Genomic DNA, 12,424 nt, shown 5'->3' with positions numbered 1-12,424 from the left:
GTACACAAAGAATTGAGGTCAAGCTGTATAGGTATACCCGTACAATTGATTGGAAGGGATTTAAAGACACGTTAGATCTGTGTATATATTTTACGGTTAAAACGTCATAATATTTTGCATGTAACTTTAATCTTTTGTTTATGATAATAAAATAAAACAAATCGATAGATTATTTCTGAACTAAGGAATATTGAGTATGATTCCTAATTCAGTTTGTACAGGATGACAATAATGTAATTTTGTTTTATTCTGACTGTTCAATAAAAAAAAAACCAGTTTCAAAACAAAAGCTTGGAGTGGTGTGAGCCACTGTATATTAGAATAATCATTTTGCAACACGTCATTCAGGAATGAAATAACAAATATTTGTAATGTGTGGATTACAATTTATTATATTAAAATATACTATTAGTATTTCTAAGAATTACACTCGATTGTTGTAACTTTCATTACTTTTGACATTCATTTATTTTCTCCGTGTTTGTTTTAACAACCAAGCAGACCGGCTCAATCAGTTTTAGCATGTTTTTTTTCTAAAATAGTAAAGTAGTAAATTCAAATTAAGTACCGGTATTTTAGATATTTTTAATCAATGGTTGAACTAATAGAGGTTTGCTATGTGATATTTGAGAGAGAGAGAGAGAGAGAGAGAGAGAGAGAGAGAGAGAGAGAGAGAGAGAGAGAGAGAGAGATTTGGCCAGTTTTCAATTTATTTTAAAGAATGCGGACGATTTAAGATACTAAAACGTCCGTATGTATTGTCGGAATTGATATGAAAGAGGAAGCCGGTAATATACTATCTGATGATATTACATGTACATACGATATGTGATAAATAAATGGCTATGCGATTTAAAACATATAATTACATGGGCCTAGACAGAGATCGGTTGGTGTGAAATGTCGGATGCGACATTGAGACAATCGTAGAGAATTGAATAGGAGGGGTAGGGGTGATATGGTGATATTTTATAGACCTTTACCGGTATGCCAATATTGAAGGGGGTGTTTGGTTTACTATGATTATACCACATGAAAAAAAGCACCAGAAAATGTGCACGGTAGCAGCTTAGAAATAGTTATAAGACCATTAACATAAAATAAAATTCCTAAGGCTGTATAACATTATTTAAACAATAAAATGCTTTCTTCTAGTCTGGTGCAGGTACTACAGATTTTTTGGGGGTATTCATGTGTTTTTAAAATGAAAGAAATCTAATCGATTATCTAGAAAAGGGGCGATTTTCATACATTTTATAGATTACTTTAAAGACAAAATGTTTAGATAAGCTTTAAAGTCCATATCAACGTAACTATTTTTCAAGTTAAACCTAAAATTTCGATGAAGTGCCCGGCATGCTGTGATTTCCATTTTACTTTGCCAATATGTATCAAGAAAAATTTCCGGGGGCTAGAGATAGTTTTGTTTGCGGGGAGAGGCATATTTTCGTACTTTACAATATGATTTTAATAAGTTTGAATTGTTCAGGGAGGGGGGGTCTGAATCCCTTCCCAAGGACTCTCCCATATCCGAGCACTGACCCCCACGTACAATAAATACATAAATACCCATAAAAAATTATTGCAAAGTACGACCTAGGTTTTCCGGGAAAAACATTTCTGACGGATATCTTTCTTTATGCTATGACCATCATATCACTTCCTACATGATTGATCTCGTGGTGATAAGCATCAAAAGAAGAAAATTATTTTTATTATGAGTGTTTATCCTGACATCAATTATGTTAGCTTGAAGTTAGGCCTTTAAAGCATACTGGCTGTCTAAAGTCATTGCATTTAGAACGACTTTTAGTCAGAGACAGGTATACTTTGCTTTAAAATTGACGTGTATTCTCAACAGGGTAGAGAGCTGTAGAGTTGGGAATCGCTTAGTCAAGCTTGTTTGGTTTTAGAATTATTTTATTTATGATGTACCTAGAATAAATAGAACGAACACAATTCGATCAGCTGGTAACATATCCTTGATTTGTCTCCATTTTTTGCAGCAAGATGCAAATAAGCATATAAACAATTCACTGTCTATTCATCATAGAAGAACTATTAAGCAATGGAATATGATGATTCGTTTGACGATTATTACGATGATTCCATGTATGATGATGAGGATCTGGAGAAGATGCTGGCGGAGTACAGCGACTTTGATTACGGCAGTGAGATGGAGTATGGCCGGATCTCTCTGTGGGAGCTGGGAGAGAACTGTCTCTACCCCACACTGCAGCAAACCGTCCACATGCTGGCCCCACTCTATCTACTGTGTATCACCACCAGGATAGTTTGTGCTGTAGGGTACTCCCGTATGTATCATAGCCAGAAATATTCAATGTCTTTATTTTCATTTAAAGCTTGTGCTATCATAGATGTTGAAAGGGGATGAAAGATCATATTATTTTTATTGGTGATTAACTTAAAAAAAAATATTTTTTTCAAAAGTTTTGTATGATTCTTAAGTAAAAGTGCCTTGATATTGATTTTATCTGCATGGATATTAGTTCAAGTTTAAAAAAAATGTTTTTAGAGTACATGGAGTATAGATAGTTATTTTGTGGATGCATAACCAATCTAAGAGACATTTATGACATGCAGTTTTGGCAGTTTCAATATTACTCACTTAAAAACTATACTAGGCATGTAAAATTTGATGTCTTCACTTTCGACAGCTCTGTATCAATTATAGTCATTAATTTGTTTTAGCTGATGATGCGGAGCCCCCCATTCCCCGGTGGTTATTAAACTTCTGTATCAGCATGGGTGGACTGGTAGTTCTACAAATGTTCTTTGGTTACAACATTGTCTACCTGCTTGTCTGTGCTGCATCAGTGTATGTTATCCTACTCCTGACTTCATGGAAGTGTCAGAATGGGTCTGGAGTAGCTGTGGCAGTATTCATATTTCTGTTTATTGTGATATGGTAATAATCATAAATATATTCAATTCAATGGTTTATTGACATCACCATGTTGACATACAGTCAAAATGAAATCAAATGACAGACAAAAGAAAATTATAACATAAAGGCATATAGTTCAATACATCTTAAAGAAGACAAGCAAATTTGCAAAATCTTAACCCAGTAAATACACTGTTTGGTACGATTTACTTAAAAACAAGATCCTAAAAGAGACAAATGTTGAAAGAATTAATTACAGGACATGGTGTCCAGTATATTGATTAGAATACTGTTTTGTTAATTGTTTTCACTCATGCAGATAATAAGGAAAACCTTTGTTTAGTGAATTCTTTTTCTGTCCATTTACAGTGAGTTGTTTCTTGTAGAAGAAAAGGCCTGGCACAGTGTTAGAGGTAGGAAATAATATATAAAGGTGTGTATTTCTTTCTGTTAGTACGATGCACAGCATACATTAGTACAGTGTACTTAGGACCTTTATATTATACAACTACACGCTGAACTTTGTTTCTTAAGAACCCTACAAGAACATTGGTTTACCTTTAAGTTGATGAGTGTTTTAGCTGTCATTAGTGATACTGTATATTGATGGAGAATGCCAGCAAAAGCTCAATGGATGACAACATTTCCTGCATTTCTTGTCAATATCTAATGCAATGAAAACACCTTACAATGAGGAGATCCATGAATGTTATTATACTCAATCAAACTAGAATTGAAACCGCCGGACTAAGAAGTCTGCTTAAAGTACAGCAGCTACTGTGTATGCATTTGTGTTTTTAAGTATTCTCATACTTGATGAATGTTTCCCTTGACCCATAAACCTAAGTGACACAAATACTTGCCATAAAATATATAAATGATATTTGCTCTGGTAAACAGTTCCTCATAAGTTTCACATTTATTTAGTTCTTGGTTTTTACTTTGTCACCCAGATGTTGAGGCTCATTAGATGACTATCACCAGTACGGGGCAAGTGAGTTTAACACTCAGTTCTTATCAGGTTCATTACTAGCACTGAGCCATCAAAAACAGCCTGGTCAAATTTCATCTGCCATTGTATTACCGCTTATTCTCCCCATGTTTTTCTCAGGCACTGGATGTAAGTAACATTATCCTGCAAGGTGTGCCTAGGGATTACATAGTTACAGTATTGATGAAAAAAAAACTTTTGTAAGGTTTCTTATTTCTGTATAATGAGTCTTATATTTTGTAAATTCATATATACTGTACACATATGAATTTCAATGTTATGTAACTAAATTAACTGTGCACGTATGACTGACCTTGAACTATGGGGATGAGTTATGTAGGCAGTGCTTGTTGTATCATTATACATTACATGATAAAATATCACATAGTTTAGATTTATGAAAATATATTTGTAGGTGCACAGATCATCCTTTCTATGAAAGTTATCGGACTTGGGTTTGATATCTCATCAGGAGTTATGCCCCTTCCATCAGTCACAGATTACATGGCCTATATATTTAATGCAGGAAATGTGATATTTGGACCGTGGATATCATTTCAAGATTTTAAAAGCATCTACTCCACAAATGTATCAAAGTGCCTTGTAAGTGACATAGAGAGAGAGAGAGAGAGAGAGAGAGAGAGAGAGAGAGAGAGAGAGAGAGAGAGAGAGAGAGAGAGAGAGAAATGACAAGAGAAAAAGAGAAAGACAGAGAGGCATCATGACTCTATGTATTAAATTATCCATGTGTGTAAATAGTCTATTTAAAATAAAACAACCCTTAATATAAATATAAATAAGAAGGATGTTAACATTTTTTGTTCATTCAACAGTCATTGGAGTGGATGACAAAGGTGATGAAATCCAGTGTGTTCTCTATCCTCTGTCTGTCCTTCTCAACCTGTTTTGGGTCATGGATCATTCTGGATGGCAACTACAAGTGAGAGTTAAATTTCTCCTTTACAATCTGCACACAGTGATGGAATTTGTTGTTGGTTTTCTTTAAAAACTGTACAGACTGAAAATTGTTTGTGTTTGCAGTGTGACTTGAGCAAATGATGCCAAACTTTATTTTATTTGTTTGTAAATGGGTGCAATTTTTTTTATTTGTTTGTAGGTGGGTGTGGGCATACAGAGATGCCCATTCATTGTTCTGTCTGTTTGTTTGTAGGTGGGTGCGGGCTTACAGAGATGCCCATTCATTGTTCTGTCTGTTTGTTTGTAGGTGGGTGCGGGCTTACAGAGATGCCCATTCATTGTTCTGTCTGTTTGTTTGTAGGTGGGTGCGGGCTTACAGAGATGCGCAGTCCTTCAGATTCAGCCATTACTTTGTGTGCTTTGTCTCTGAAACTACAGCAGCTCTGGCTGGTATCAGTCCCGGTGACATAGAATAGTAAGTACTGACTGTTACAACAAACATATAGTCAAACTTCATTATCCCAAAAACTAAAGGTGACATAGGATAGTAGGTACAGCCTAGAACCACAAATATACAGTCAAATCTCATTATCCCAAACACCAAAGGCCTTAAGAAATCTTAAGATATTGAGGTACAATACCTAAAGAATAAATGGTTTGAACCTCCAAATTTCCTCAATGTATACATGCTATTTGAGTTTTTTGAGGTACCTGAAGTTCAGCTGTATGTTAATCATTTTTTCACACTGACGAGTGGAACACGTTTAAATATATTGATTGTTTATGCTTGTAGTGGAGTTACAGTGACCAGACCCCTTTCTGTGGAACTCCCTAGGTCACTGGTGGAGGTCGTGACTAACTGGAATCTACCGATGCATAACTGGTTAAAAACCTGTAAGAACTGGGAATTGTGTTTCTAACATCAAGTTTGGTGTGATAATTGTGATGTAGTTGTGTATACAAATTGTGATGCAATACGCAATTTCTTTAAATATTTTTTTTTACATGAAGATGGAATGAGCTGCTTTGGATTTATTTATCTAGCCAAGACCATTCAATCTTGATTTCACAATTCAAATAAAGAAACCATGATTATTTTTTTTTAATTTAGATGTGTTCAAAATAGCTCGTCCTCATGGAACTTTCCTAGCAGTCATCTTAACCTACATAGCCAGCAGTTTGCTTCACGTGAGTTGTTTGAAGTTAGATATATCAGTAATGTACTGTTCAATTTGTCTTAATTTTCTCTTGTTACATAGTACAAAATAACTCTCTCTCTCCCCTCCCTCTCTCTCTCTCTTTCTCTCTCACACACACACACACACATACAGTTAGGCCTGTAGTATAATCTGATTCCTGCGTAATTGGACTACAGCTTTCAACCATATATCCATAGTGAACTCCTCATACTTGGCAGTAGTCTACATTCACCACACAAAACACTATCATTCCAATAAGGGCTTTGTACATGTAAATGTGTAGTTTATTTCATTTATCATTTCAGGGTCTCAATTTTCAATTAGCAGCAGTTCTTTTATCTCTTGGATTTTATTCCTATGTAGAAATGAGTAAGTTTAACGTCATGAAAATCATAGAAGACAAAAATTAATGAATAGATTTTCTCATTATAGATAAATTTGACAACTGATTAACAAGTGATCATTGTGCATAAAAAATTGTCTGATGAATTCTTGCCTACTTGAGTGTTCAGTTAGCTTAATGGGTGATCGTTTATTTATCTAGCCTTTAGAAGGAAGTTGTCACGGATCTTTGATGCTTGTTTGGAGGCTAAGTCCTGTCGGGAAAACTGCCCCCACACGTACAAAAACGTAAGAACATGTTTGTTTTGCATGATCTAAAAACAGTTCCAGTTTTAAATATGGTTATACCCGAATGCACACCTGAAACCAATGGCCAACATGTAGTACATGTATTCTTTTCAAAGTCTTTGGATTTTATGCATTTGTTTCTTATTTATGTAAAAAAGTACATCCACACAGGTGAACCTCTACAGCAAAATACTTTAAACTGCTAAGAGGTCTGCAGCTTATATAGGGGCTGTAGGTATAGTGATCATAAAAGTGAAACATGGCAGACTGTGCCTATTTATGAGCGATATTCAGCTTCAATTAAAATTTTTGTAATAATTATTGTAAAATATAATTATTGAATGTATCACCCACTGACACATGTTTATACAAATGTCAGATGTCAGTGTTGATATGAATGTGGTATTGACACAGATACACTATATACATCTTGCTATGTATAACACCTGCCTCTGTGTCTGACAGAACCACCCCTACATCTGGATCACTAACCTGGCCTTCGGCTGCCTGACCATCTTTCACCTAGCGTACCTGGGACTGATGTTTGACAGCAGTGTAGAGGCAGAGAAGGTCAGTGTGGGAGGGGGATATGTGTTCTGTGTGTGGGAGGGGGATATGTGTTCTATGTGTGGGAGGGGGATATGTGTTCTATGTGTGGGAGGGGGATATGTGTTCTATGTGTGGGAGGGGGATATGTGTTCAGTGTGTGGGAGGGGGATATGTGTTCTATGTGTGGGAGGGGGATATGTGTTCTATGTGTGGGAGGGGGATATGTGTTCAGTGTGTGGGAGGGGGATATGTGTTCAGTGTGTGGGAGGGGGGTATGTGTTCTATGTGTGGGAGGGGGATATGTGTTCTATGTGTGGGAGGGGGATATGTGTTCTATGTGTGGGAGGGGGATATGTGTTCAGTGTGTGGGAGGGGGATATGTGTTCTGTGTGTGGGAGGGGGATATGTTTCTGTGTGTGGGAGGGGGGTATGTGTTCTGTGTGTGGGAGGGGGATATGTGTTCTGTGTGTGGGAGGGGGATATGTGTTCTGTGTGTGGGAGGGGGATATGTTTCTGTGTGTGGGAGGGGGATATGTTTCTGTGTGTGGGAGGGGGATATGTGTTCTGTGTGTGGGAGGGGGGTATGTGTTCTGTGTGTGGGAGGAGGATATGTGTTCTGTGTGTGGGAGGGGGGTATGTGTTCTGTGTGTGGGAGGGGGATATGTGTTCTGTGTGTGGGAGGGGGATATGTGTTCTGTGTGTGGAAGGGGGATATGTTTCTGTGTGTGGGAGGGGGATATGTTTCTGTGTGTGGGAGGGGGATATGTGTTCTATGTGTGGGAGGGGGATATGTGTTCTGTGTGTGGGAGAGGGATATGTGTTCTGTGTGTGGGAGGGGGATATGTTTCTGTGTGTGGGAGGGGGATATGTGTTCTGTGTGTGGGAGGGGGATATGTGTTCTATGTGTGGGAGGGGGATATGTTTCTGTGTGTGGGAGGGGGATATGTGTTCTATGTGTGGGAGGGGGATATGTGTTCAGTGTGTGGGAGGGGGATATGTGTTCTGTGTGTGGGAGGGGGATATGTGTTCTATGTGTGGGAGGGGGATATGTTTTCAGTGTGTGGGAGGGGGATATGTGTTCTATGTGTGGGAGGGGGATATGTGTTCAGTGTGTGGGAGGGGGATATGTGTTCTATGTGTGGGAGGGGGATATGTGTTCAGTGTGTGGGAGGGGGATATGTGTTCAGTGTGTGGGAGGGGGATATGTGTTCTATGTGTGGGAGGGGGATATGTGTTCTATGTGTGGGAGGGGGATATGTGTTCTGTGTGTGGGAGGGGGATATGTGTTCTGTGTGTGGGAGGGGGATATGTGTTCTGTGTGTGGGAGGGGGATATGTGTTCTGTGTGTGGGAGAGGGACATGTGTGCTAAAAGTGTGGGAGGGGGATATGTGTTCAGTGTGTGGGAGGGGGATATGTGTTCTGTGTGTGGGAGAGGGACATGTGTTCTAAAAGTGTGGGAGGGGGATATGTGTTCAGTGTGTGGGAGGGGGATATGTGTTCTAAATGTGTGGGAGGGGGATATGTGTTCTAAATGTGTGGGAGGGTGACATGTGTTCTATAAGTGTGGGAGGGGGATATGTGTTCTGTGTGTGGTAGGGGGATATGTGTTCTGTGTGTGGGAGGGGGATATGTGTTCTGTGTGTGGGAGGGGAATATGTGTTCTGTGTGTGGGAGGGGGATATGTGTTCTGTGTGTGGGAGGGGGGTATGTGCTCTGTGTGTGGGAGGGGGATATTGGTTGTGTGTGTTGGAGGGGGATATGTGTTCTGTGTGTGGGAGGGGGATATGTGTTCTATGTGTGGGAGGGGGATATGTTTCTGTGTGTTGGAGGGGGATATGTGTTCTGTGTGTGGGAGGGGGATATTGGTTCTATGTTTGGGATATGTGGGGGAGGGGAAAGACCTGTTCTCTATGTGGAAGACATTGTCTGGCTTTGTTTATATAGAAAATTTTGTGAAACTTATCAATGCCTAACATGTACCATTATACTCACTCAGACAGCCATTTCGAGAAGAAAGGTATACACATGCTTAATACAAGTGCATAAATTCAGTAGGAAGTGAGAATCAGAGATAATCGTGTACGGACACGTTCATCTAGATGTAGGCGTCTCACTGAACCCATTTACTCTGTACAAGCAGAAGTGGTGTGTGATATGATGATTCTGTTGTTGATATTTCAGGGTTATAACATGTCTCACACACTACAGAAGTGTTGTGTGAAATGATGATTCTGTTGTTGATATTTCAGGGCTATAACATGTCCCACACACTACAGAAGTGGTCAGATCTCGGATTTCTGAGTCACTGGGTCATCCTAGGAACCTACATATTCCACCTGATGGTTTAGACATTGGACGAAAATTCACACTGTTAAAGATCTGTACAGTGTATTAACATCAGAAGGTAGCCATAATGTAAGACAATAGGACCGTACTGCCAGTGTGTGGAAGTCCAGTAGAAATATCAGTATAACTTTACCCTTATATATCATATCCCTTAAGAGATGCCAAATTGTATGTGATTTATACAATGTAACAAAGTAGTCAATTAGGTGATGGATTTCTGCAAACAAATGGTCCAAGATCTACCATTATTTCATACAAACATGAGACCAAGATCTGCCATTATTTTATGAAAACATCGGAGAATATTTATTCATATGCTGTCTACTTAAAAATGTGATAGAGCATCAAATGCTCATTGATTTTAAGACACTAACATTGTACATCGATCGTCAATTTATTTCATCTAGCAAGATTTGTTTTTGCATTTAAATGTATGTAGTATTATGTTAAACATTGCTCATTGAGCGAAGTAGAATCTCTCTATATATCAGTTATCTGTGATCAGTGAAGGATATTCAGTTTGTTTTGTATTTACATGTATGTTGTTGTTAACAAGGTTTATATATTAAATTAAAATGGTCACAGTCAAGCATAATAAATTGGAATACTACTTTGAAACACAGCACTTGTTAGGAAACACTAATTTTCTATTTTTGATTTTAAGAAAAATTTAAATGCATGTACACGTTTAACTGGTACCTTCATTTTAAAATCATGATCCAGCTGTCACCATTATGACCATTGAAATCCATATCAATGCATTTTGCCATGACAATAAACCTGGTTAGGTTGTCCTGTGTTAAAGAAGATACATGTATAAGTGAATCTCTTGCGCAATAATTTGAACATGATTATCCCACACATTTCTGTCATTGATCGTACCATATTGCACATTTTAACATTGCAAAAAACATCAAACAGCTTATATATATAATAAGTGCCTTCAATTGTTGGATGTCTGAAATATATGAGCTTCGCAATACATTTATTTTGCTTTGCCACTGTTACCACTTGTAGCTATGCTTTCGTTGTATGACTTTTGATGCTATGTTTATATTGTTACAGGGGATTACTTGTGCAGCATACTGTCTAACCACTGGTAGTAATTCTCCAGCCTAGCACAGCCTATTTACTGTACACGTAAACTGTAAAACAACTATTATTTGCGAAAACTTTATTTCGCGATTTACTCAAGATGAACTGGTTTGCAGCGACTAATTTTCGCGACCCATTAAGCCTTATCGGCACCTGTTATTTTTGGGAGTTGATTTTAATCAACTCTCCTATGCAGTTACTCAGACAAACCAAAAGTGAAACAGTGTTTGGACCTCAGCACAAATCATTCCTGCTGACAAGACTTAGTTCTTGAAAATAATTGATGAATTCGATGTAATGTATGCTAAAGGATTGTTTTTCAAGGAAACTTATTTATAAATACCTTGAAAATAGTCAGATTTTAAATGGTACGAACAATTTGAATATTTTTTGTAGTCGTATGTATTCCTATGCCAGAATTAAATATAGTCTCGTTCAACTCGACGCTCGGCTCTCTCCGTAAATCCTTGTCGGAGATTTACGGTGTCAGCCGAGCGTTTGGTTAAACGAGACTGGAGTTCAATATTGCTTGGATCCATACAATTTTCGAGAAATATTTCTATCACTAATACTATGATACATAGTTTGAATGAATTAATTTTATCTTACAATATTATTTAACATTATTCATATGGGGGTTTCTCGACATTCTTATCGAAAAAGTCCAAAAATTCTTATTATAAAAATGTACCTACTTCAAATTAGAAAATACATGTACTTGTCATGCAAAATAACATATCATTGATTTTAAAATGAATAAACATCGACAAAATCAACTCCCGTCAGTTCTTCAGTACTTTGATTATTACAAGTATAGGCAAATACTAGTCCACAGCAAGAAATTAGGCTCTCGAGAAAATTTCTCGCAGGCAAATAAAAGTTAGTTTACTGCACAGGTAACAGTACCTGGTTCTGGCTCCTAGTCACATGTTTCTTGTTATCATAGTCAATTGACTGTGACCGTTTGATCTTACTATACTTGTCAATATACTATTGCACCGAATCCATTTATATCTCCTTTTACTTGATCTTTATGAGAATAAAGAGTATGATGATATTAATAAAAAGAACTATTTAAAAGGGCATTTACCGGTAAATTGAAAAAAAAAAAAAATTACGGTAATTTTCAAAGGCTATTAGATCTTGTTAATATATTTTAAGTACATGTACGGCATATAATGTGTATATATTCAAAATCTTAACCCATCAATATTAAAACTTTTACAAATAATTTTATGTGTTTACACTAATCATGTGTTATACTTAGAGGGGTGTGTGTGGGTACATGTAAAAGGGTATGTGTGGATACATGTAAAGTGGTGTCTATCGGTACATATGTATGGCTAGTTTTGGTGCTCAATCTTGTTTGCATTCTGTCTGGGTTTTTTTTTGTTGCTACAGATTTGTTGTTTTATTATACAGAAGTTATTTTGCTTATACATGTACATAAAATTATGTATTACATGTTTGTGTGTCCAAGGTCACCTGGTATTTAGTATGGTAGCTTTTATGTTAATTTTTGAACCAAGTTCAAAAGTATTAGATGATTTTTTATTTGTTTCATTGGATCTTTGAATCTCAAATGATTGTAAATTTCAAATAAATTAGTTTCAACTGTTTTTGTTCGTTTGTTTTTCATGAATTTTAATAATAGAAAATATATACTTTTGTTAAACAAAACTTTTCTTTCTAAATTTTAAAGTCTCTTGGACATAATATAAGATTTTAGCTGACAGAAAGATGTCACATACATATTTGAACTTGTGCAAAATTTAATACACTTTCAT

General features: G+C 36.9%; 1 protein-coding gene across 2 annotated transcripts; it reads left to right on the top strand.

The window, feature by feature from the left end:
• The first annotated feature begins 1,675 nt into the window (after nt 1-1,675).
• On the top strand, nt 1,676-12,255 carry LOC128158895 (protein-serine O-palmitoleoyltransferase porcupine-like). Of its 2 annotated transcripts, none has more exons than XM_052821871.1 (13): nt 1,676-1,823; nt 2,054-2,315; nt 2,713-2,929; nt 3,278-3,321; nt 4,315-4,502; nt 4,733-4,839; nt 5,179-5,292; nt 5,611-5,711; nt 5,929-6,005; nt 6,322-6,385; nt 6,561-6,646; nt 7,112-7,216; nt 9,446-12,255. In XM_052821871.1, the coding sequence occupies exons 2-13, from the start codon at nt 2,069-2,071 to the stop codon at nt 9,542-9,544; spliced, it is 1,449 nt and encodes a 482-aa protein (XP_052677831.1). In that variant the 5' UTR covers nt 1,676-1,823; nt 2,054-2,068; the 3' UTR covers nt 9,545-12,255. The 2 variants fall into 2 exon arrangements, with proteins under 2 accessions (XP_052677831.1, XP_052677830.1); XM_052821870.1 differs by having other exon boundaries at nt 2,007-2,315.
• The last annotated feature ends 169 nt before the right edge of the window (nt 12,256-12,424 follow it).

This window comes from Crassostrea angulata, chromosome 8 (genome assembly GCF_025612915.1).
Source record: "Crassostrea angulata isolate pt1a10 chromosome 8, ASM2561291v2, whole genome shotgun sequence".
Lineage (NCBI taxonomy): Eukaryota > Metazoa > Mollusca > Bivalvia > Ostreida > Ostreidae > Magallana > Magallana angulata.
Note: the sequence above shows the minus strand (reverse complement) of the source record. Positions and strands in the feature narration are given on the sequence as shown.

Bases quoted from the DNA above. Each gene is read 5' to 3' on its own strand.
- LOC128158895 (XM_052821871.1), top strand. From the start codon at position 2,069: ATGGAATATGATGATTCGTTTGACGATTATTACGATGATTCCATGTAT. The intron at 5,293-5,610 runs GTAAGTACTGAC...TTATGCTTGTAG, and splicing joins AGTCCCGGTGACATAGAATA to TGGAGTTACAGTGACCAGAC. The intron at 6,647-7,111 runs GTAAGAACATGT...TGTGTCTGACAG, and splicing joins GCCCCCACACGTACAAAAAC to AACCACCCCTACATCTGGAT.